Source organism: Medicago sativa, chromosome 8 (assembly GCF_051527215.1).
Source record: "Medicago sativa cultivar Bolivia chromosome 8, Bolivia_mono, whole genome shotgun sequence".
Lineage (NCBI taxonomy): Eukaryota > Viridiplantae > Streptophyta > Magnoliopsida > Fabales > Fabaceae > Medicago > Medicago sativa.
Genome location: NC_140756.1, coordinates 63,905,764 through 63,931,681, shown reverse-complemented (window position 1 = coordinate 63,931,681; position 25,918 = coordinate 63,905,764). Strand labels below are relative to the sequence as shown.

The window sequence follows — 25,918 nt, the reverse complement described above, 5'->3', positions numbered from 1 at the left end:
CCCTTATGACCTCTGATGATATGGCAAAGAAATATTAAATAATTGAACGTTTTTAGTAAACGAGGTTTAAACTCAAGATATTAGGTATATGATGCATTGTTCATATCAACCGAGATAACTCACTAGGAGTAAACAATTGATTGCCACCTTGCTTACATGGTAAAGACACTTAAAAAAAATAGAAAGAAAAAAAAAAAAAAAGAATAACACGTTTGTCTTTCCTTACTCTCTCTCACTCACTCTGTGTGTGTTCTCCCTCAATCCAGCGCCGCCGTGTCGTACTTCCTCACTCGCCCTACCTCCTCCCAATCACCATCGCATCACTCTCACAGTCGTAAGCTCAATCTCGCAGTCGGAAACTCAATTTCTCTGTTCAAGGTGAGATTAATCTCAAATTTGTTCTTCAATTTGCGGGTAATCTAACATTGTAGATCAAACTTATTTGAAAATAGTGTGTTTAGTGTTTAGAAATTATAAATGTTACTGCACCTCATGAAATCATGTTCCAAATTAATTAACATATCCTCATTGATAAGTTGAAATTTAGATAGTAATCATATTTTTCATCATTTGTAAATGCTAGCTGCTGACCAGAAAAATTATATGCTCAAACTGAAATAATTTTTTGATTCATTTATGATAAGATAAAATAATTTCAAAATGTGTAATAAAAAATAATTTCACTTTCACCCTCATTCAGATATTTTAGTATTGCCTTTGCAACATATGAATCAATAGTGTAAAAATACATTAATTAATCACTACTTAAATGGTCTAAATTCTCATGTCAAAATAGTAAGCTATTTTTTAAGCTACTTTCTGCACCTAATCAACAGTTTAAAGAGATATAAAGTTGTATGCCTAAGTTAAATAAGTTTGCATCTTCTATAACATGGAAAAATTGTTGATTTGTTGTCTTTCTTATGATGTAGGGATATCAGTGATGATGCAGTTGTTAAGAAGTTTGTAGAAACACCATGAATCACTCATTCTAATCCATCGTTCTTCAATCTTCTTCTCACGACAGCTTCCTAACATGCAGAGATTCTCACTTTTCTTCCACAAACACCGCATTTTCAACCTCCCATTAAGAAAATCACTTCAAATTAGACAAGAAATTACCACATTACCCCGCATCTTCTTCACTACAACCTCTTCACACTCACCACCACCACCAAACCCTAGAAAACCCTCAAAATCCCCAAATGACCAATTTGGCCTCATTCACCTTCAATCTAATACAATTCATTTCAACGATCAAAACAACGATGAATTTTCTTCAGATGTAGAAAAAATATATAGAATTTTAAGAAAATACCATTCTAGGGTTCCAAAATTGGAACTTGCTTTAAAAGAATCTGGTGTTGTTGTTAGGTCTGGTTTAACAGAACGTGTTTTGAATCGTTGCGGCGATGCCGGAAATTTAGCTTATAGGTTTTTTTCTTGGGCTTCTAAGCAAAGTAGTTATAGGCATAGTCAAGAAGTTTATAAGGCCATGATTAAGGTTTTGAGTAAAATGAGACAATTTGGTGCTGTTTGGGGGTTAATTGATGAAATGAGAATGGAAAATTCGGAGTTGATTTCGCCGCAAGTTTTTGTTATTTTGATGAGGAGATTTGCTTCAGCTAGGATGGTTAGTAAAGCTATTGAGGTTTTAGATGAAATGCCTAAGTATGGTTGTGAGGTTGATGAATACGTTTTTGGGTGTCTTTTGGATGCTTTGTGTAAGAATGGTAGTGTTAAGGAAGCAGCGTCGCTTTTTGAGGATATGAGGTATAAGTTTACACCGACAGTTAAGCATTTTACATCGTTGTTGTATGGTTGGTGCAAGGAAGGGAAGCTTGTGGAGGCAAAACATGTGCTGGTTCAAATGAAGGATGCGGGGATTGAGCCGGATATTGTGGTTTTTAATAATTTGCTTGGTGGGTATGCTCAAGCTGGGAAAATGGGGGATGCTTATGATCTTTTGAAAGAGATGAGAAGGAAGGGGTGTGAACCGAATGCAGCATCGTATACTGTTTTGATTCAGTCGTTGTGTAAGCATGAAAAGTTGGAGGAGGCAATGCGGATGTTTGTTGAGATGCAGAGGAATGGTTGTCAGATGGATGTTATAACGTATACTACATTGATAAGTGGGTTTTGTAAGTGGGGGAAAATCAAAAGGGGTTATGAGCTTTTGGATCAGATGATACAAGAAGGACATTCCCCAAATCAGCTTACTTATATGCATATCATGGTGGCTCATGAAAAGAAGGAAGAATTGGAGGAGTGTATGGAACTTGTGAATGAGATGCAGAAGATTGGTTGTGTTCCGGATCTTAACATCTATAATACTGTCATTAGGTTGGCTTGCAAGTTGGGAGAGGTCAAGCAAGGGGTTCGGCTTTGGAATGAAATGGAAGCGAGTGGGCTCAGTCCAGGCATCGACACCTTTGTCATCATGATTAATGGGTTTCTTGAGCAGGAGTGTCTAGTTGAAGCTTGCGAGTTTTTCAAAGAAATGGTTGGGAGAGGGCTTTTTGCTGCTCCTCAATACGGTACTTTGAAAGAGTTGATGAATTCTCTTTTAAGAGCTGAGAAACTTGAAATGGCTAAAGATGCTTGGAGTTGTATCACCAGTTCTAAAGGTTGTGAGATGAATGTGGGTGCATGGACAATCTGGATTCATGCACTGTTTTCAAAAGGACATGTGAAGGAGGCCTGTTCGTTTTGCATAGACATGATGGACAACGATTTAATGCCACAGCCAGATACTTTTGCAAAGCTTATGCGCGGTCTGAAGAAATTATACAACAGAGAATTTGCAGTAGAAATCACGGACAAGGTAAGGAAAATGGCTGCTGATAGAAATATCACTTTCAAGATGTATAAACGGAGAGGAGAGAGGGATTTGAAAGAAAAGGTGAAGGAGAAAAAAGATGGGAGGAAGAGGAGGGCTAGACAACGCCGTTGGGGTGGGGGAAATCAAAAAGCATTATAGTTTTCAGCTTTGAAGCTTTAAAAACAATGTATAGTTTTCCAGGGGAATCTGATCTCTACTCAGAAGTTGGTCATGTAACTCAATTTAATGGAAATTAAGTAATGTAATTGGTTTTGACTCAAGGAGTGATGAGCATATTTAGATGGGCATGCCACTAGAGTAGTTGCTTCTTTCTTTGAGGTATGAGGTATGAACTTAACTGGTTAAAATAGTTCAAGCCTTTGTTGTTTCTAATCATCACTACTTCGTTCATTTTTAGTCATCATTTTAAGGTTATTTACACATACTAATAAAACTAATAAATTTTTTTACTTTTGGTGGAATTATTTGTCTTTTTTCTATAATACCGCTAACTATTTATTATCTCATTCCGCCTATTTATCTCCGCAATAACTAGGTAGGGACAACTTTGACAAATTAGTAGTTAATACCAGTTTAAACTTTGAAAATGATTAATAATAAGGAACACAATTTCTAAAAAAAAAAAATGGCACATAAAAAGGAACATAAGGAGTATAGTTTAGAGTTTTAAATTAAAGATATTGTTTTTATTTTTTTTATTTCAGGTTGAGGTCCCTCTTTCAAACTGATTCAAGGGCTTAGGTAATGTTATCAGTTTATTGTTTCTGTAAGCACACATTTTACAGTTTTTATGTATGAAGAAGTGAAGTCTTGAGGATAGAAATTTTGTTTGCAGTTATGTACTGTTCTTCTTAAGCCTGGCAAAGTTTCAAACAAGAATGCTCGTTCTTAACACCAACATTATTAGAAGAGACGATGAAAGAGGCAAGGGAATTGGTCAAATGTGCCAGGCAATCCAAGACAGCGTCGTGCTTTTTTTATGTTGTGGTATAACTTATTCTTTTCACCATTGTTCTCATTTACTCCCTGCTTATTCATGTCCATGGAAGAGAGGGAGAGAGAGCGCAAGAAAAATTTATATGCACAAAAGTACAGATCATGGTTAAAATATAGGCAGACAATTAAATATGAATATGTGATTCTTTGCATATTTCCTTCATAGACTACATGTTGTCAACAGTTCCTTTTGATATTTTTTCCTGTCAAAAAATTTCAGCAGTTTTGACTTTTGAGTAAGTTTTAGCCCCAGCTATCAAAATGACCCCAGAGGTGTTACTGAGACAGTTTTAAGCAATTACTTTAGCGATGATCTGGTCATTGGATTAACTTATTTTTCTTTTTATAATAAATATGAGACTTTTCATGTTATCTTTTAAGTAACAAATATTGATTGAAAGAAGTTGAAAGCCATTGAATAAGAAATCAAGGGGATCATGAAAAAAATACTTAAATGCAAGAATAGTAAATTTGAGGTGTCAGTGATGAATAATGATACAATAATATGAAAGGTGTTATGTTGGATTTGGTAGTAAAGTTAACATTCCAAATATTACTATGCACACTGTCTTCAATGAGCACATCTTCATATTTTCATTGTTAATCTCCTCTACTGTTGCATTGAGATAAGTTCCTCTTGTTTCTGCAAAAGGTAGAACCCGAATTATGAGTGAATTTTGTGCTGGCGGTGGTTTGTGTGTGTACTATTAGACTTGAAATAGACATTTTTCCCCTTTTCCATGTGTTTGACTTACATTTTCGAGACAATTTCTTATTATGGGTTCCTTAAACAATGCCTTTAGTCACTTTTCTCTGCTGTTGAATATTCTGTTTATTCATATTTCTTTAAGATGTTGTCTATATGGATCAATCCAGTGCCATTAAACTACCTATCAACAACCCCAAACAAGGTTCTCTCTCTCAGAAAGAAAAAAAAAAACCAAGCAAGTTGTGATACTCGTAATTTACAAATATACTGTTTCGTTTGCCCCAATCAAAGAACAATTTCCGAGAGCATCTCAAATGAGGGTATCTAACAGGGTTTCATTGGAGAATGAACACATTTTTTTTCTTTCTACCCATTAGAGGAACCTGAGATGGCAAAGTAGGTTGCATAGATTTTGTTGAAGTAGTTTAATTAATGTAGAGATCAAAGTTGGTTCCTTAAAATTAACTATGGGATATGCTTTGACTTCATCTTCCTAAGTATCTCATGTTCTGTTTCTCTTGTCCAGAATACAGTTTTGCTTTTGGAAGTCGTGACTCGTGGTCAACAAAATGGAGGGAGTACACTTAAAGATCCAATCACAAGATTGCTTATAAAGAAATTAACATAAAGAAATTTCCTGATGATTTATGATAGCCATTGAATCCACTTGAGGCTACACTATCATCCAACTGTGGCTAGGTTCTTCAAGAAAAAAGGCTGATATATTGAGTAATTTGAGTTTCTCTTTCCAAGTGTAGGTTGTTGAGGTTGTGCGCGACCAGTCATATTATACCGATCTCGTGAAGCAATGTAAGAGCATGAAAGCTTGAATCAGTGACAAGCAGCAACTGATTTGATTTTTTGCACAGAGAAATAAGGGTTAAGAATGATGAAGTTGGCAGCCCTAAAGCATTCTTGCAAAGAGATGATCATTGTAGTCATCAATATTTTCTTAATAACAATTTTATAATACCATAAGTCATTCATCTAGAAATTAACTTGACATGCATACATTGTTCAATAACAAATGTGAGAGTCCATAATGTCGACACAAATTCATCATACAAGAGTATTTCTTGAATTCAAAACAAAAGGTACCGACAATGTGCAATATGACAAGTATTTTTTATTTTTTTTATTTTTAAGAGGACAATATGACAAGTACTTAATAGAGGTCCTCAAAGGACTACATCAAAATATAATTAATAACATTAATTTTTTAGTAAAAAAATATAATCAATAAAAGAGAATTCTTCAACTGTGTCTAAAGCATCTTTTTTGTTTTTTTTTTTTTTGTCAGGGTGTCTAAAGCATCTTTTTCTCCTTAAAAATATACATTTTTATGCAATTTAGCATGTATACACGAAAATAATTATATATATACATTTTTATGCAATTTAGCATGTAACACACGAAAATAATTATATTAAACAAAAAATATTCCATTGCCGGGAATCGAACCCGGGTCTCCTGGGTGAAATAAACAAAAAATATTCCATTGCCGGGAATCGAACCCGGGTCTCCTGGGTGAAAGCCAGATATCCTAACCGCTGGACGACAATGGAGTTGATGTTCAGTTTGCTTTCATATTATATTTAATCCATGTTCAGTGCAACAAAATTCTCTAAGATATCATCACTTAAAAGTAGTAAAAAAATTAGTTACTTAACAATTTTATTTCAATTCTACCAGAGACGGAGAGTATACAATATTCCAAAACCAATAAAAAAATATATATATTCTAAAACCAGTAAATTGCTTATGCCAACCATTTCGGACAAACTCATTCCTTATAAATTATGTGTACTATTAGACATAATTTTTTTTATACAATATTTAAAAACCAATAAATTGCTTATACCAATAAAAAAATATATATATTCTAAAACCAGTAAATTGCTTATGCCAACCATTTCGGACAAACTCATTCCTTATAAATTATGTGTACTATTAGACATAATTTTTTTTATACAATATTTAAAAACCAATAAATTGCTTATACCATTATGCACAAGCACGTCCCTTTTAATTACGAGTACCGTTAGACATCATTTTTTTCAAATATGTTTTATTATTTATTTTAAATGATTTTTTTGTTGTTGTGTTTTTTATGCTTCCATCTAATATTAAAATGTATCAGCAACGCCAAGAAATTCTCAAAGTTGGAAAAGCCGGATACACAATGGATTATAGTTGTCGGCCTTTGTTAGAGGTGGCATGAGGGAACATCCAGCTTCCCACTTCTGATTGAAGAGATGATAGTGATACCGGAATACTAAACGACGTGTAATGTATGCTGCATCTGACCCATCAATTCAATCCTATCAAATAAACAAATAAATTCTAAATAATAAAAATAATAATAAACTAAAAATCAGGATGTTACAAACTACCTATACTTCAATATTTACAACTCATCAAACTCATTTCTCTCGATAGCCTGGGTGGTATACATGACCAATCAATGCAACATGACCATAAAAAATCAATAACCCCAGTACAAACTTGAGAATTAGTATGAGACGAATCATGTTTGTCCACACCCTCTGGTTCTTCATCACTAAATACCAAACCGCAATTATGGACCTTCATCGTCTAAAAGTCCACCCCTCAATCAATCAAAAACCAAAACACTTTCTTAATAAGTGTGATTTTGTTTTTTTTTTCTTATAAATTAGGACGGAGAAAATTGTTAAATATTATAACATGTCATGTTAAATATCAAAAGAGAGTTTACTATCATTTATCTATTTGTTCGTTAATTTATTTAAACATAGATCAAATTACTTATTTAAGTACTTTCATATTAAATAAGCTTTTTAACGAACTAACATATCATATCAAACTTTTAAAAAAACAAACTCAAATCATATGACCGATTACAAGTTAGATCCAAACCTTAAATTTTCAAACAAACTAAATTAGACTTTGTTTCTCTCAAAACAAAAGTTAGACTTTGCAAAACTCGACCTACCTTTTTCTCATTCTTAATTGTTCCAAAGATTAAGGCTAACAACACATATATTTTAACACGTTTTTTTTATTGATCAAAATTCACATAGATTCTACCACATCATTTGGGTACCATATAAATTTGGTAGGACTCATATAAATTTTAACTAATAAAAAAAATGTGTTGAAGAATACTCCTTCCGATCATATTTGTAAGCAAATTTTACCTTTTTAAATTTATTAAATAATTAATGTATCTTAAATATAATATAGCCCAAATACATCACTTATTTAATAAATTTGAAAAAATAAAAATTGATTATAAATGTGATCCGGAAAAAGTATGTGTAAGGTTGCTCTTGTTCCCAGATCCCAATACACTAATGTCAAGGAAAAATGTTTAGTCAAAAAAATGTCACGGAAAAACGTGAAATGATTCAAAAAGTATAATAGGCCGACATCCTTGTTATGAAATAAAATATAAAAAAGCAGGAGAAAAAAAGTAGTATGCATAAGAAACAAATGAGTTCCTTGAAAAAAAAAACAAATGAGTTGAAAACAATAATTTGTATATACTTTTTCCAGAGGAAATACCATTTTGTATAAATGTCTTCACCTCAATAGCATAAATACATATGTCTACAAATGTAACTATGTTTAAGCCATTAAGATACTTATATTTTTGGATCGACAATATTTGCGACGCAAAAGTCATTGATTGAATCTGCAGTGACCAAAACAAATCTTTCAATTTGAATCAAATAAACACCGCACAAAAATGGGAACTCAAAATAAACAAAGTCGTGTTTTACTACAAAATCACAAAAACAAACGAAGGAAAACAAAACATATGTGAAAATCACTTATTTAACTAAATAGAGAAAAACAATCAAGAGAGTGATTTCGGGTCAATATTGACCCTAAATCACCCCTATTTGGTAAATTATACACTTCACTCGTTTAAAAATTATACTCATCTAATCTATGAGATACTTAAATTACCCGCGGCTCCCTTGAGAATTAAATATGTATTTCACTTTAATATGATTTAACATAAATAAATATTTTTAAAATAACAATTAAATTTCAGTCACTATTTTGAGCGGAATTTTTTTAAGCAACATTTAAGAAATCAATTTTCAAATTTTATAACTTTAAATGTCAATAATAATAAACTTTAAATACTTTACTAATAACTCTATGATTTTATAATATAAAATTTAATTATAATTAGTTTATTTTATGAATTTTAATAATTTCTTTAATATTTGTTATTTTATTGAATATTGATATTTTATCTTATTTTGTTTCATTGGTTATAGAAAGAGGAAAAGTAGAAAGTTGAAGGCAGTGAATGAAATACGGCGAAAACAGGGGACGGACAGCTACTCAGATACACACACTTGGTTACATACTAGTAGTACACAGAGTATACTTCAGTTAAGTTCAGCTAACTAGTTAAACCCTTCATTCACACCATATTTGCCCTATTATCGTACGCCATTAAATCAACTTCTTCTTCATACTTCTCTTTCTCTTTCTCACCATTTAGTTTATTAGTTTAGTTTACCACTTTTTCAGACACAATCAACAAGAGACAAGAAACAAACAAAACAAACTATAAAGGGTAAGTCTTCGTCAGTAAGTTATGTTATGTGCCTTCATTGGATTCTTTTCTTTTCTGTTATAGATCTGACTCCATATATCATCAAATTATTTTTTTCCTTTTTTAAAATGTTACATGTTATGCTTTTCCTTTCATATGGCCTGCAATTTAATTACGATCATTTTTTTCTTTCCTTTTTCACATTGGTCTGAAATTAGTGATATTGTTTAACCCTTGTTCTGCGTGTTCTAATTTCTGTGTCAAATTTTTTTTGTTCTTCCTTAATTTGTTTGCAATTATTATTATTTTGTTATAGTTGTTGCCTTGTCCTTTTTTGGCTTAGTAGCTGGTTTGGTTTGTTTAGGATGGTTTGGCAACACAGATAAAGAGTGTGTTTAGGTAAACAGCTTAATTAAGTGTGTACTATTATTATATAAGCGATTATTTTCAAGCTATTTTTTGAAATCAAAGAGGGAATTGATTGTTAGACTAATATTTATTTGTCATTCAAGTTTTTTCTAATAAGTTCTAAGCTGTTTTCTTAAGCTGCCAATTTTATTGTAATAAGCTGAAAATAGGTTATGTGCGTCGTACACCATTTTGATTTTTGACAAGCTCGCTCAAATAATTACGAAAGTGATTATGTCACAAGATAAGGCCAAATAAAATAAGCTCCCTTAAGTGCTTATGTCACTAGTGTTTATTTATTTGTTTCTGCAATAAATAGCAAACAAATACTACTACCTTCACTTCACATCTTTCAATGTTTCTGCTGTATTCTAGCTAATTATTGTTGTTGTTGTTGTCTGGTTAGAGTTAAGATGGCTTTTGAAACTTGTGAGTTACTTGTGTCATTTTATTTTATTCATGAATGGTAAATAATGATAACTCAAAATTTTGAATCAGATATGAAGCTTTCAAATATAATCATTAAGTTTATCATTTTATTAAAAAAAATGTGTGGATATGGTTCTATTGTACTCATGTTGATTATATTGTGTTTCTCCAGATAGTTGATTGTTTCACGGGCGATGAAGAATAATGAAGGAAAAGTGGTAGACAAGAGTAGGATTGTCCCTGTGGCAATCATATTTGTGGTGCTATGTGGACTTTCTTTCTATATGGGTGTAATCTTTGGTTCCGAGAACGATAGAATTGTATCAATTATCAGCCAGAGATCCCTTGATTCCCCCAAGAAATCATCATCAATAAGTTCTTTGCAAATTAAATCCATCAGTTTTCCTGAATGCAGTATTGACTATCAAGATTACACTCCATGCACTGATCCAAGGGTAATATTAGTGCAGTGTTACATTTTAATATCTTATGGGATTTGTAGAAGAAAGTTTTCTTAATGATCATGTGTCTGTTTGGATCGTAAAACTATTTGAGAGAGCTTATGGAAACAACTTATGATATGTCTATAAGTTGTTTTCAGTTTATTTCCATAAGCTCTCCAAGATAATTTATAAAAACAGGCTATATCTTGTATGAAAACAATTTGTCTTTATTTTATCTTTTATTATAGATATAGCTTATTCACAATCATTTACAATAAGCTCTTATGCTATAAGTTGTTTATCCAATCAGGGTCTAAGTATAGTTAATTTTACAGAGATGGAAGAAGTATGGATCCTATCGGTTCATAATGTTGGAACGCCATTGCCCTCCAATTTTCGAGAGAAAAGAATGCTTAGTTCCTCCTCCGGATGGGTACCAGCTTCCAATTAGATGGCCAAAGAGCAGAGATGAATGTTGGTACAGGTAATTATATCAGTCTGACGACGAATGATAATATAAGACCGGCATAATTTTAAGTTTCCTGCAACTTACTCCGTCATGTTTGCTGTTATATCTAATTTCAGAAATGTTCCATATGACTGGATTAACAAACAGAAGTCCAATCAACATTGGTTGAAAAAGGAAGGAGAGAAATTCCTCTTTCCTGGTGGAGGTACTATGTTCCCGAACGGTGTCGGTAAATATGTTGATTTAATGGAAGCTCTGATCCCAGAAATGAAAGATGGAACTATTCGAACGGCCATTGATACTGGTTGTGGGGTGAGTCTTGCTTCCTTTTGCGTTTTTATCAGTGTTTTTTTTATCACGGAGCACGGAAAATAGCGGTATGCTCAAACTCTGCTACACTACAGTCTACAGCGCTATAGTATCGCTATAACTACTATTCGACAGCACTGGTTTTTATGTAGGGAATAGCCTTGCAAATTACAATTCTCTTTCCTTAACAATCATATTCTAGCTCAATTATATGTGCTTCTTCTTGCAGTTTGCTTTTCTAACTGCATTGTAATATATTTTAAAACCAACTAATTTTGTTATTTGTACCAAAAAAATCAATTAATATCAGTTGCAATTTTCAATCTCGCGATAGACAAAAGAATGGCATCAATTAATCCACAAAACTCTTGCTCATTTTAGGTTGCTAGCTGGGGTGGTGATTTACTGGATCGTGGAATTCTTACGGTTTCTCTTGCTCCAAGAGATAACCACCAAGCTCAGGTTCAATTCGCTTTGGAGCGTGGTATCCCTGCAATTCTTGGTGTCCTTGCTACACACAGGCTTCCATTCCCATCAAATTCTTTCGATATGGCTCATTGCTCCAGATGCCTTATTCCATGGACAGAATTCGGTACCACTTCTATGAATTTTGCTCTTAATCAAACTGAATTAATCCTTTTTATGCAACATTTAACAGTGATCATGAACTTTACAAGTCTTGTAGCTTCTTAAACTTTGAAATTCACACTGCAATCTTTTACCAGGCGGAGTTAATATTCTTGAAATACACCGGATTCTTCGTCCTGGAGGATTTTGGGTCTTGTCCGGTCCACCAATCAACTACGAGCGCAGATCGCGTGGATGGAACACAACTATCGAAGAGCAAAGATCAACTTACGAGAAATTGCAGAACTTACTGACTTCATTGTGCTTTAAATTGTATAATAAAAAAGGCGACATTGCCGTATGGCAGAAGTCTCCTGTTAATGATTGTTACAATAAGCTGACTAGAGATACCTATCCACCTAAATGCGATGACAGCCTAGCACCAGATTCAGCATGGTATACTCCAATTCGCACTTGTTTTGTCGTTCCGGATCCAAAGTTTAAGAAAATAGGTCTTACATCAATTTCTAAGTGGCCCGAGCGGTTGCATGTTACACCAGATCGAATCTCAATGGTTCGTCATGGGAGTGCTAGTACTTTCAAACGTGACGGCAGTAATTGGAAGAAGCATGTCGCACACTACAAGAAGTTGATCCCTGAGCTTGGGACTGATAAGATAAGAAATGTGATGGATATGAATACGGAATATGGAGGTTTTGCTGCGGCCTTGATTGATGATCCTGTATGGGTTATGAATGTGGTCTCATCTTATGCTGTGAATACACTCCCTGTGGTTTATGATCGAGGCCTCATTGGAACGTTCCACGACTGGTAATTATGAAATACTGTTATTAAAACAAATGGTTTCATTTCTGTATATAATTTTGTCTTATAAATGATCTACTGTTGATTTGAATTTTGTTATGATAGGTGTGAAGCTTTTTCGACATATCCTCGGACATATGACCTCCTTCATCTTGCAGGACTCTTCACTGCAGAAAGCCACAGGTGACATTAGAATGAGCTGCTTGTTGGTATTTGTACACATTAATTTTGGTTTAAATATATTTTTGGTCTTTGCAAATATTGCACGTTTTGCTTTTGGTCCTTGTTGTTTTATACTAGTCCCTGCAAAATTTGTTGATATTGAAATTGGTGTTTGTAACATGTAAAATGTATTTGATTTTAGTCCCCTCAAAGTAAAGACTAAAATGATTACAAGGCTAATTTGATAAGTGATGATACTTGTTTCATAGTTACTTGTATTTGCGGCTGCTTGATTCTGACAATGATCGTTATTTGGCAGATGTGAAATGAAGTACGTATTGTTGGAAATGGACCGAATTTTACGACCTGGTGGCTATGCTCTCGTGCGCGAGTCTAGTTACTTTTTGGATGCCATTACAACTATTGCTAAGGGTATGCGATGGGAATGTCGTACAGAAGATACCGAGCAGGGAGGTGACATGGAGAAGATACTAATATGCAAGAAAAAGCTATGGTATTCATCAAATAAAGATTCAAGATGACAAACTCTGAAACCTAAGCAGTGGTATTCATATATTATGTAATATACCCAATAATCTGATTTATTAGTTTAGAGTTTTTACATATATATAATATAGAGAGAGATGGAGAGTTAAAGAGAGATTTTTTATGTCATGAACGTAGCTGCATTGATTCCTTGGAACAAAAGAAATGGTTCAATATCAGATGAATGCAGGTGAAGAAATGAAAGTCTTAAATCCTAGAGAAAGTGTGATTTCCCTTTTGATTGCTGCCATTTCAAGAGATGTGATATTTAGAAACTGTTTTACTGAGTAATCATTTGTATTAATTAATGTTGATCATGATAAGTAACACGCTTATCGGTTTTGCTCAGTGTTGCGTGTTAAAGACTGTTTTATACTCCATCCGTTTCAAAATGAGTGTCATTTTAGCCAAAAAAAATTGTTTCAAAATGAATGTCACTTTCAGTTTCCAATGCAATAATAACTTTTTCTTTTCAATTGTACCCTCCAATTAATACTCTGCACACTATTTCTAAAGTATTACTTTTAAAACTAACCAATAGTTAATAAGGATAGTTTGGCAAAATAATCATTCTCTTTCTTTTAATCATTGCATTTCTTAATATGTGTGTAAACACCTAAAACGACACTCATTTTGAAACGGAGGGAGTAGTAAGTTGGTAAATATTGTCCATCCTAGTGGATGAAATCAATGGTTAAGAATGTACACAATAGTCTTCAATCCATTTTCCCAATGAAAATTAGGCACCGACAAATGACTCAACACACACTTCACCATATTTATCCTAGTTGATTGAATTAATGAATGTTTAGTTTTCATAGGGGTTCAACATGTAAGAGACATACTACCAAAATACTTAAGTGAATTTTGTTGACCGATTCCTGTAAAAAACAAAAATGAGTGTTTATAGAAAAATCAATGTGTAACTTACACCGTGTAAGAGATAAAAATGAAAACCCTCACTCTTAAGAGATACTCCCTCCGTTTTAAAATATAAGCAAATTTTACTTTTTAGGTTCTTTCAATTAATGATGTATGTGGTCCATATTATGAACCACGTATATCATTAATTGAATGAACCTAAAAAGTAAAATTTGCTTATATTTTGAAACGGAGGGAGCAAGGAATTAGAAAAATGGACAAAAGAAGGAAATGTTGTCTTTGAAAAATAAGAATAAAGCAAAAACACCTACCTTCTAAAATAAATCCCCCAACAATTGGAAAAAGAAGGAGATGTATTCGTCTATGTTTGATGTGACGGTGGTCAGTGCGTATGTTAAAATCATGGCGAGTCACTGTGATTTGGGCATATTCACCATGATATCAAATATGAGGAATGATTCATTGACATTAAATTTGACAACCCACGACGTATGAATATATGGTCAAATATTAGGTATAGTATTAATTGGTTTTTAAGTTTTTTATATGTGCCTCGGTTTGGTTTCGTAAAGCAGGAAGGGTATGGTTTTATTAACCCAAAAGGGTTGTTTGGTTACAGTGTATTGGCTTATCCCATGATCTGGGTTCAAGCGCATCTTGAAATTGGTGCATTGGTGATTCTGTGATTAAATCTCTGATGTTTCAGGTCTGTTGAGATCTGCAGGTCTCAAGTCGTCAAGTCAGCCTCCACTCTGGTACTGTCTTCTTTTCTGTCTCGGTCCCTGCGATTGCGGAATGTTATGCTCGAAAGAACTATTATGTCTGTTGCTTTGTTCAGGAGGTTGTTGGTACATGGATCTTGAAACCGCGTTGGCGGTCGATCCATTCATCAAATTATAACCCTTTTTATCCATACAATCGCTCACTCTTCATCTTTTTTTGTAATCTGATTTCGTGTTCGTACGCGGGTTTGCTAAGTTACGTCCGTGAGGATATTTGTTTGTTAGGATTGATTAGGGCTGGTCCACCTGGTTTGTATTATTACGATGTATTCTCATTTATACCTGGGTCAGGTCTAATGTCCCCCAATCTCTGTATCATTTTTTTATTTAATATATTTTCTTGTTGTCTAAAAAAAGCATATATCAATCTCTATATGAAAAAAATTAATGCAAACACTGAATGACTATTTTGAAGTCAAAGATTATTTTGACTAATAATGAAGTGCACAATCAAAGACTATTTTGAAATTTCAATACATGGTCATTAGTGGATTATTTTTGTTACTCGTTACACATTCAGAGACCAAAATAATTTTTACCTCAATGTTCTAAACCTTTAAAAAATATCGCTTAAGAATAAGAAATGCTAAATACCTTTCGCCATCATTTCAGTTAAATGTTTATAGCAAGTTTCACTCAAATTATGAAATTTTCACAAGGATTTTTTAGTGAAATCACATATGACTCTTATATAGTAACTTTTTATGAAAATATGTGTAATCAATGCATTAAAAATTAAAATATTTAACTTTTTATAAAATAATTTCTTATTTTAAATTTAAAATCCTTAAAGAATGCTCGAGGATACTCGTTATCCTTAACAAAACCCTATATAATAAATAATTTTGGTTCTAGTGAAAAAACAACAAATTTGGTTAAAATCATGTACAATTATTTTTGGTAGAACTAAAGACAACTTACGGCTATCTCTCCGGTCTCCACTCTCCACGATCTTACTTTTCTCTTCCATACTTTCTATCTTCTCTAATTCTATCGAAACAAACGGACTCGGAGACGAATTAATTTTTCCTTTCCCTTTTTTTACCAGCGGCCTCTCACTCAAAACTCTATCCGCCGCCACCACAGCAGCCGTAACTGCCATTTCCCGGCCACCTCTTTACGTTTTCCTTTTTTCCGATGGCGGAAGCAAGGGTGGTGTCACCAAACAGTGTACTCCCGGATGAACTGTTGATCGAAATCCTTTCAAGAGTTGATTCAAGAAATCACCTGGAGTTGAGGTGCGTTTGCAAGTTGTGGAAATCGTTAGTTCTTGATCCTCATTTCATGAAGAATCACCTCGTTTCGTTAACCGATCTCGTTACTCTAAGTCGTAAGGCCGTTGAACACTTCAATGCTTTCAAATTGCGTATCAAAGAAGGAGGAGGAGAAGAAGAAGAAGAAGAAGAAGAAGAGGAAGTGGAAGAGGAAGAGGAAGAGGAAGAGGAAGAAGACGAAGAAGAGGAAGAGGAAGACGAAGACGAGGAAGAGGAAGAGGAAGAGGAAGACGGAGAAGAAGAAGAAGAAGAAGAAGAAGAAGAAGAAGAAGATGGTGATAGTGTTGATGTTGATGCTGGAGAGAAAGAGGAAGAAGAAGAGCAGATGAACTCGGTGGATGCGCTAATTAAATTTATGTTAATAGAGAACCACTTGAAGAAGAAGGGAGAAAATCTGGATAATCTCAATGCACAATGGATGATAATCAAGGTGGCTAAGTTGGATAATTATTTGATGGTTGTTAAATATATCAAAAGCTTTATTCTGAATTTTCTCAAGTCTATCAATTCTCTAGAGGATAGAATGGTATTAAAAGGGAACTTAGAAAGTATCAAGAATGAAATGCAAACTATGGAGGATCGAGTGAATTGTTTCAAAAACTTTATGCAGATTTATCTTGAGTAAAATTTCTAACCTTTGCCTTGCTAATTTCATTTTCAAAGTTTGAAGCATGAAAAACTCTGTTAATATTCTGAAAATTTTGCACTTGATGTAACCTCTGCTTTACTAATTTCATGTCCTGTATTCGGGGTATTAGTTTGATTCTGAAATTCAAACTCTTATAATACTTATTCAGGGGTTTTCAATGCTTCTTATGAGCTGCAAAGGATTCACGATGAGCAGCAGAAAGAGAAGGTAGAATTGATGGAAAGAATCCTAAATCGGCTCATCTTATAAACATGTAGTAGGTTGTTTTTATATTATCTTGTTTTCTATAACAGCACTGTATCTGGTTGCCTGTGCCTCATCTTCAAAGTTTGAAGTATGAAAAACTGTGTGTTGTATTCTGAAAATTCTCTTGATGTTAACTTCTGCCCCAATTTCTCCTGTGGAATCAATGGATAGTATAAAACGCTTTAATGCAGATCATTTGTCGCTTGATTTACTCCGTTTTTCAATTCATCATAGTTATTGTTTTGATCTATTGTAATCTATTTCCTATTGCATGATGAAGTTTGGTTTTTGCATACATTTAAAAACCAAAAGAGTGAACTTTGTCTTAAACTTGCTTGAAACAAACAAAACCTTCTCCCACTAACCAAATGAGGAAAAATCAATGAACTGCCTCATGTTTCATAATTTCAATTGGAAGCAGCCATTTTAGAGTTGAAGTCTTCTAGCATGTATACATATATAGATCAGTTTTTAGTTGTTGAAATTTGAAAGAAAAGAAAAAACTTAAAAAATAGGTATGATGATCTGTTAGATAATAAGTTATTAGGCTCATGTTGTTGGGTTTTTTAAGTTTCGAAGTTAGTAGACTCCTTTTAGGTTTTATTATATATTGGCTTGTAATCCTTAGTTTAATGAGTTATGATATAGTTATTCTATTGAAACCTGGCCGTCGTTTTTGTTTTGTTCTCTTTTCTCTCCGTCTCTAGCTCTATGTATTGTTAACAGTCGAGTATCACATTATGCCATACTTCAAATTAATTACTATTACTGTAATACTAATTCCGATTTAATCATGTTATGGCTTCCTCTTCTTTTAGGTTAAGAGAAGAATTAGTTTGGCCTCTTGTGAGGTGAATGGTGATTTGAGGCTTGTTCTTTTACTTGGAGGGGTTGGTGGCCTGCTATTGTCTTTGGGGTTCTATTCGGGTGTTGACTGTGGCATAGCAGGGTTCTTTGGCAATGTAATTTATGTTTCTGATTTTTTTTTTTATATGTAGAAGGACTGTTTTTTGAATTCTGTTGCATGGTCTTCTGATTCACTTTTCTGGTTTTGTTGCTGGGAGCTGGCTGCAGCGGGTTATAGCCGTGGTGGCTTTGTGGCTAGTCTTTATTTCCACTAGTAGAGTTTTTGTTGTTACTTGAATTTTGCCACTCCCTGGGATTGAGTTTGTGTTCTAGTGGGGTGGTTTTTTACTTTAGTGTATTGGCTTTTGTTTTTGTTTAGGCCATGTGCAGTGGTTTTATAAGGTTCCTTAAGTTTTATAAAGTTCCGTATGTTTTCGCCTAATTTCAATAAGTTAAAAGAAAGACAGGCATACATGATGAAGACATCGAAGAATATAGTAATCTATTCTTAGTTACACTATCATATAATTCACCTCCCTTTGATGCCGAACACATTGACTTCCCTTTCTCCAAAGGTGAAATGTCCTAGGAAGGAAAAATAGTTTTTGACTTGAGCTGTGAGACTTGTAATTCAACATATTATTGAGAAATTGGTTAAGATGACATTTAAGTTAGTTTTTGTAAATTGTAATTGAGCAGATGACCATGATGATTCATATTTCAGTTTAAGCACATCTTATCATGATGGTTGTGGTTATAGTCTAATATGCATAAAGAAAATTATCGAAATGAACACAAACATTATTAATTAAATTACACAAAGGGCAACCTAATGTACTAAAATTCTCGCATACGCAAGATCTAAGAAGAGGTTCCATTTTTGGTGTATTGTACGCATCTTTATCTAGTTTTTTTTTTTTTTTTTTTTTTTTACACAAGATGTTGTTTCCAAATGAACACAAACATTGAGTAACTACAAAAAAAAAATGTTGTTTCCACATGGCTCGAGGGATTATTCTCCATAGTTGCGCGCGTGGAGGGTATCTAGTTTAAAAAAAGAAAAGAATGTATATGATGTAATTCATCCATTTTGAGCTACTTTTGCATCCAAGGTTTAATTTTAACACGCATTTGACACATTAACATCCTTATGTTAAGTATGAGACTTTTCGTCTATGTGATTCACCACCAAGAAGCACTCTCGTCCATCCACAACATTGAATCGTAATATGATACCACCGTTAGACCTTCTAGGGAAGTCAACATTGATGTTTTACAAAAAGAGCAATTACACAGGTGAGAATAATAGTATATCTTCATCCATAATTTAAAGACACATATATGAGTTTTTCTGTTTATATGTGTCATTTAACCTCTATTCTTTTAGGGTTATAACCGAAAAAGAAACGCTATCGACAATTTCTTCTTAACATTTTTTTTCATACTCGGTGTTTTATTGGTGAAACTAGTGTAGGTCTTACCACTTTATGTGAATTTCATTTTCAAAGTGTAGACTTCATATCGATTTCATCCGATAAAAAATGAGTGTTATAAGTGTGTTGAAAAGGAGTAAACAATCAATTTGATCATTGTCTTTGTAAGTGATTCTCAAATTAGTCTCTGTCTCTCTTAATACTTCAAAATAATTTGTCTTTGTAAAAAAAGTCTCAATTAAGTCCTTCATCATGAGAAAAAAAATATAATAACATAGGTTAAATTAAAAAACTTTTGAAAATATTTTAAAATAATCTCTATTTTAAAATATTAATAGAGTCATGGAAAAATTTGACAATCATTTCCAAACATTCCCTCAAAAATAAAAATAAAATCATTTCCAAACATAGAACAATTTAATGGTTTACTAGTTGAAAAGAGAGTGTAACCTCTTTTATTTATGAGGCCGCTATTCAAATTTATCAAAAGCGCTGCTTCTTCAAATCACACGCAAAAATTCGGGAAAAGCAAAACGACGCCGTGCTCATCGTCTTCTTCCTCCTTCACATTAGGGTTTTAACCAATTGAACCTCACACATTTCGTCCAAAATTCCCAAACTCAAAACCCTCCATTCATGGAAACTCCACCTTCCACATTCACCAAAACCCAAAAAATGATCAACCTATTCATATCGGAACCCACTCGAAACAACGACGCAAACGCAGAAGAAGATTCAACAAAACTTCGAATCCACCTATTGAAGGAATTGGAAACCGTTCTCTGGTCCGCGATAATCTCTTCCGTTCGCGCAGAAGCTCGAATGTGGCTCCGCAAAACCATCGCTGGATTCAACTGCGTCAAACCTCGCGACCAGCGTGAAATTTTCATCAATTTTATGAGAATTCCAAAGAAGAAGCACGATCTCGCTTCTCAGCTTTTGAATTTGATGTTTGATAACTCACCGCAAAAGCTTGGTTCAGTTTTAGCACGAAAAACTAGTGTGCTTGAGAATTTTTTTGCAGGTGAGTGTTTTTACATGCGTTGTTTTAGTGTATGTTTGGTTCTGCGTGGAAAAAACTGATTTTTAAGTTAATTGGTTCCGGTTAAAATTGAGTTGAAGGTAAAAGCGATTTATGTTTGATATTCTAGAATCAGAAGCTACATTTTCTAGCTTCAAGTAAAATTAATTCTAGAGGCAAACATTATTCATACTCTATAGGATTCAAACATATCAAAATCAATTTTACGCATCTAAAATCAATTTTGGCTCCTCCAAATGTGGAACCAAACATACACTTAGACCCTGCTTAGATAAAAAAAACTTATAACACAAGCTCTTATGTATAAGATTACACAAGCTATTTCGATAGCAAAAGATAAAATAAAGTTGGTATTGTATATGTTATAAGCTGTTTTTATAAACTATTTTTGATCACTTATGAAAATAAGCTGAAAAAAGCTTATGAAAAATGCAATAAGCTGTTTTCATAAGTTCTCCCAAACAGACTCATGAAACTTATGTCAGTAGATAAGCTCAAATAAGCCAATCCAAACAGGCCCTTATTGTTTTGTTTGTGAATGTTGATTTTTTATGGTAAATTGGTAATTATGTGCAGGTGACCCTAAGCGTGTGTTGCAGTGGTTTTCATTTTCTGGATTGGAACTGGGGAAAGGGTTAAGAGCTTTATCTCAGTTTGCATTTAAAAATAGGGATATTTGTTGGGAAGAGTTGGAGTGGAAAGGAAAACATGGACAATCACCTGCAATGGTTGCTACAAAGCCTCATTACTTTCTCGATTTGGATATTCAGCGAACCGTCGAGAATTTCCTAGACAATGTGCCTGAATTTTGGTCATCTGTTGAGGTTTCTGAGTCTGTGAAAGAGGGGGATATTTTTCTTATTGACAGAGTGTTTTTCGTTCGTTATTTTAAGGATTTGATGTATAGAGAGGATTCGAGTGATGTATGGGATATTATAGAAGAGTTTTTAGAAGAGCAGCCTTTTTCTTCTTTGTGTGAGCATCTTCTTATTAGTTTTGAAGAGCAGGATTTGTGTTACTTTCTGGAATTACTTTGTAAATGTCTTGACCCGAAAATTCAATTGCGAGGTTTGGATGATTTGTCTCGGTTGTTTGTGGTTGTTCTTTTGAAGTGTGGGGTTTCTGGATCTATTGACTGGATTCTGATGTTGAATGCCGTCATAGCTCAGGGGAGGCAGCTTCTAAGGCTTTTGCGTGACGAAGAGGCCAAGGAGTCGCTGGCGAAAGTCAATGAAATTGTGTCGAAGATATCTGCAATCCCAAATGATGGTAATAGCTTGACCCCATTTTTTAATAATAGGTTTAAGATGGAAACTCTGGAAGTGGTGAAGTGTCTTGGACTTCAGTCTTGGGTTCTGTATTATAGATTGTCACAAGAGTGCAAGACTCCCGAGTCCTGGGAGTCCGTCTTTTTGCATAATCAGATTGGTTTCCGCAACTCTGGTAAACATGCATTGATAGATGAGGATGGAGTGTTGTCAGAAGAAGATTGTTCTGGTTTTGATCGTGGTCCTTCTGTTAGAGTTAAGAAAAAGAAGAAACAAAAAGCTAGAAAGAAGAGGAGGAGGGCATATGATTACGATGGTTGTAATGATGATGAGCTGCTAGATTTTGATTTTGCTAGCCAGAAGTTGGATTATCTGCCAAATGCTAAAAGTTGGTTGCTTTCAACTGACGAGTACTCTTCTGCATGGAATAGTGTAAGTTCTTTATCTTGTTATAAACTACTTACTTACTAAGTAGATAAAACTTTAGTAAAACTATATTTTATTTATAGCATTTGCAGTTAGGATTAGGAATCTTAAACTTAGAACATAAAAATTATGCCCATGGATGATATAATTAGCATTTAATTGGATTTTCCTGTTCTGACAAAATCACATTTACATTACCACCGACCTGAAAAAAGAGATTCAACTTAGAATTTAATTTGAAGCAGTTAAGTCTATAAAATGTCACTGCAGATAATAACATATAAGATAGATCTGTTTCTTCATCTGGTCCTGTTATGTGTATGCACATAGAACTGCATGATTGCTCTGTAATTAAAATGTTTCTGTGGGATGTGTATTTTGATTGTTAAATAAATATAATATCTTTGCTGACTTTTAGTCATTTGTATAGATCAATTGATTTTTTTTTTTTAATATGATGAACTCCGAATATGATTAGGGATGTTATAGGTAAGATACCTGATTATTATTTGTAATTGACTTTTTATTCAATGACTGTACGTATCTTTTTGTTACCAATGCTTAAATATTTATATTTTGAACTTCAGTCAATTTGTGGTCACTTGTATAGTTTTGAGTTCTAGTTTTTGAATATTTCAATTTTCCATTTGGACACACAACTTGTAGATGATTTGCTTTATTAAAATTAATAGTTCTTGGTGAATGTTGAATGAGAAATGCTAGGATCACACATTTTAACACTTTCTTTTAACACATTCCAATAATAATTCGACTCATTATCCCCTTATTCAAATCCCTTTACTGGTAACCGGTAGTACCAATTGCTAAAAACCATTTTAATTTTAATATTTTAATTAAACTGCAACTCATCTTCTCCACAAACTCATGACTGAGTTTAAAAAAACTCCATGGCTCCTTCTCCATCTCATCTCACCATGGTTCCGTCTCCATCTCGTCTCTCCATGGCTCCTTCTCCATCTCATCTCTCCATGGCTCCTTCTCTTTCCCATCTATCCACAATTCCTTTCCTTCAAACCTGTCCATGCCCCCCCTTCTCATTTGTAACACACAAGCTCTATTGTCTTTCTCATTGGATCTGACTCATCTTGTATTCATTTACTTCCGATCTCGACTCCATTTTCTTCTGTTAGCCATCTCGTCTGTATTTCTTTCCTATTTGTCCATGGCTCCTTCTGATTCCGTCTTTTGTGTCGATCTTATCCATCTAATCTCTATTGTTTTTGTAGTTTGGTTTTATTTTTGTTGCAGAAATTTCTAGTTTGGTTCCCCTTTTCTATAATGTTCTCATTTCAGTTTTTGTTCTCAACATGTGTATCCATAGGAAAAAAGATGTTGGTGAGAGGTTGAGCACATAAGAAGATGAAAAGTTTTTATTTTTTTTTTGAAAGAATAAGAAGATAAAAAGTTAAAATTTAATTTAATAATAAAATAAAAGAAATGGCAACAGGTGAAACAGGTTGCTAGGTAAAATGAATTAAAAAACTGGATGACATGGCTAACTATTATTGGGTGTGTTAAACAAATGTATTAGTGGGTGTGACCCTACCATTTCTCATGTTGAATAAACTGAAGTTCTTCTATCAATACTGATTTTATAACCGCTTCTTTTTCTAGGCGGACTTACCTGAGCACCTTCATAGACTGTGCTTGTCTCGGTGGATGATATGGCTTTTTGAAAAATGAGTTCGGATGGGAGGTCTGGTTCACTGTGTGACTGTGTCCACCAAAAATATGTTATGATATCATCATTTCCAAACTGTTGGACTGCGAGATCAACCACCCCCTTGGTTCGGTGTTTTCCACTCAATTTACATGTATAAAGTGTGCTGTGGTTTTTGAATCTTCCCGTGGCTATTGTTGATGTGGAAAATTTTGTACTTCATTTTGGACATTCTTGAAAAGCCTGCTTAAGTACACAAAGTTGATAATCCCTGGGTTCATTGTGAAGATCCGAAAGTGATAAAAGCATTGCTATTTTGCTTCATAGACTGGTACCACCTGATGGTCGGAAACCTGGGTGTCATCCATATGCTCCAAATCTTTTGTAAAATCACATGTCATCAAACGATGAAAGGATTATTCAGAATTCTTTGAGTGTTCGTAGGCCAGTTACGATACTCAAGCTCCATGAGTAGTTTTCTCAGAGACCACTCATCAAGTTGTAAATGTTCCGTGCCACAATCTATAGCAAATTGGCAGTTATTATTTTCTGATAAAAAGGCAAGGGTGCATGCTCTTGTTATTGTATTGTAAGTCTATATTCAATTTTTCATGTATTTTTCCTCCACGAAGCAAACGGTTGAAGTAGAAAATTGAGTACTTGTATTGATTTCCAATCTTCATTCAATCAATACAAGGAAAGAAACTCAGCTAATATCTTCTATGTTTCCTTCATTTATATTTTGTTAAACTTGTAATGTGCCATACAAGTTTATCAAAAATGTATCACACAATTCTTTTGATGATATCAATTACATAACTATGTGTTTAGTGGTCAACATGGACCTGTGTATCAATAGTCGTGGGGTTAGTATGATGAGCCAAATGGAGTTGTCTCCATCATCTTGTATTCCATTATGGTTTGGATCTGAGTGGTTTTCATCCTTTTCCTCCCTCTTCTTGTACTATAGATTTAACTTTAGTTGCCGAACATGTTTGTAGTTGTTCTCCATAGTAATGATATTAAAGGATTTCTTCAATGTGTATTTGTATCTTTATCTAATGATGATGTTAATGTAGATTGATTATGAAATTGTGTTGTCAATTTTAAATTATGCCATTTTAACTTGTGTTGTCACATTTAAATTGTGTCATCTCTAAATAGACTCTTTTTTTAATTGAAAATGCTTATATTAGATGCACAAAGCAGAGAAGAAAGTTGGGCAATCCATGAAATTTGTGGCATTCCTCATCCAAGAATGGGTTCCAACATGTTTTGTAGCTTGAGCTAAATAATGAGTTGTTGAATTACAAACATGACTACTATAGTTCATAGAACATTCCCATAGCTGGGCAAACAAAGACTTACAATCAAGAATAAAAGGTTCAATGGGAGCCAAAAGAAGTTTGTCATGAAAGCAATCAAAAACCATCTTTGCATCCATTTCAAAAAGTACCTTAGAGAGTTTGACATCCAGATCATACTTCCGTGTTACGACGTAAATTACTTCAGATAAGTGATTTCTCACTTCCAGACCCCAGACAGTTCCATTACCTTGCATAATTCCAGCATCAACATTCAGCTTCAACCAACCAGTAGGAGGTGGCTCCAAAGAAGGGCAGATCAGTTGAATGGCTTGATCCGGTCCATTCGATGATGTTGGGTTAATTTCCTGCACAAAATCTCACCTAGAATTATTCATCTCCTCTTCAAGTTTCCACGGGTTGGCGGAATTTTCTTAAATAATTTCCACAAGAAGTTTCAAATGTTTTTCCATATTTTTCCTTGATTAGAGGAATGTTCCGGTTGATGCAAGAATTTATTGTGAGTCAACATATGATATGCAGACCTGACTGAATACATGCCATATTCACCGTGCCAAATTAACTTGTCATCCGGGAGCCTTAAAGTGAGAGGGATGTAGCCTATTTGATTAGCCTCGTAAGCATTGAACACTTGCTGGATAATTCCTTGATTTCAAATCCTTAAATCGGTGTAAATATTGATTGGACTGCACACACTGAACATGACCTGTTTCGGGAGCCAATTGTCCTTCCAAATTTTGATACTTTTATCATTCCTAATCAGCCACCGGGCTCCCTGTTGGATGAAAGGTCTAGCTAACC

General features: G+C 33.9%; 4 protein-coding genes and 1 non-coding gene across 10 annotated transcripts; 4 read left to right on the top strand and 1 right to left on the bottom strand.

The window, feature by feature from the left end:
- Window positions 1-182: 182 nt before the first annotated feature.
- Window positions 183-5,541, top strand: LOC146900437 (putative pentatricopeptide repeat-containing protein At5g65820). 2 transcript variants are annotated; one of them, XM_085733031.1, is made up of 5 exons: window positions 183-378; window positions 933-3,160; window positions 3,547-3,583; window positions 3,678-3,829; window positions 5,074-5,541. In XM_085733031.1, exon 2 carries the CDS (start codon window positions 1,037-1,039, stop codon window positions 2,978-2,980), a length of 1,944 nt encoding a protein of 647 aa, XP_085589157.1. In that variant the 5' UTR covers window positions 183-378; window positions 933-1,036; the 3' UTR covers window positions 2,981-3,160; window positions 3,547-3,583; window positions 3,678-3,829; window positions 5,074-5,541. The 2 variants fall into 2 exon arrangements, with proteins under 2 accessions (XP_085589157.1, XP_085589158.1); XM_085733032.1 differs by having other exon boundaries at window positions 933-3,167.
- Window positions 5,542-6,040: 499 nt separating this feature from the next.
- On the bottom strand, window positions 6,041-6,112 carry TRNAE-UUC (transfer RNA glutamic acid (anticodon UUC)). The gene has a single exon. It is a non-coding gene; the product is annotated as a tRNA-Glu (tRNA).
- A 2,825-nt stretch (window positions 6,113-8,937) lies between these two features.
- On the top strand, window positions 8,938-13,486 carry LOC146900435 (putative methyltransferase PMT21). Of its 2 annotated transcripts, XM_085738626.1 has the most exons (9): window positions 8,938-9,126; window positions 9,422-9,504; window positions 10,115-10,397; window positions 10,721-10,869; window positions 10,971-11,166; window positions 11,545-11,755; window positions 11,889-12,561; window positions 12,661-12,738; window positions 13,037-13,486. In XM_085738626.1, exons 3-9 carry the CDS (start codon window positions 10,137-10,139, stop codon window positions 13,257-13,259), a joined length of 1,791 nt encoding a protein of 596 aa, XP_085594752.1. In that variant the 5' UTR covers window positions 8,938-9,126; window positions 9,422-9,504; window positions 10,115-10,136; the 3' UTR covers window positions 13,260-13,486. The 2 variants fall into 2 exon arrangements, with proteins under 2 accessions (XP_085594752.1, XP_085594751.1); XM_085738625.1 differs by lacking the exon at window positions 9,422-9,504.
- A 2,299-nt stretch (window positions 13,487-15,785) lies between these two features.
- LOC146900434 (uncharacterized) lies at window positions 15,786-18,320 on the top strand. 4 transcript variants are annotated; one of them, XM_085738623.1, is made up of 3 exons: window positions 15,786-16,822; window positions 16,999-17,057; window positions 17,915-18,320. In XM_085738623.1, the coding sequence occupies exons 1-2, from the start codon at window positions 16,065-16,067 to the stop codon at window positions 17,018-17,020; spliced, it is 780 nt and encodes a 259-aa protein (XP_085594749.1). In that variant the 5' UTR covers window positions 15,786-16,064; the 3' UTR covers window positions 17,021-17,057; window positions 17,915-18,320. The 4 variants fall into 4 exon arrangements, 2 of the variants coding, with proteins under 2 accessions (XP_085594749.1, XP_085594750.1); XR_015023924.1 differs by having other exon boundaries at window positions 15,795-16,822; window positions 16,999-17,106; XR_015023925.1 differs by having other exon boundaries at window positions 15,795-16,822; window positions 16,999-17,110.
- Window positions 18,321-19,866: 1,546 nt separating this feature from the next.
- On the top strand, window positions 19,867-24,884 carry LOC146900433 (uncharacterized). The gene is made up of 3 exons (XM_085731940.1): window positions 19,867-20,399; window positions 20,994-22,117; window positions 23,747-24,884. Exons 1-3 carry the CDS (start codon window positions 20,012-20,014, stop codon window positions 23,813-23,815), a joined length of 1,581 nt encoding a protein of 526 aa, XP_085588066.1. The 5' UTR covers window positions 19,867-20,011; the 3' UTR covers window positions 23,816-24,884.
- The last annotated feature ends 1,034 nt before the right edge of the window (window positions 24,885-25,918 follow it).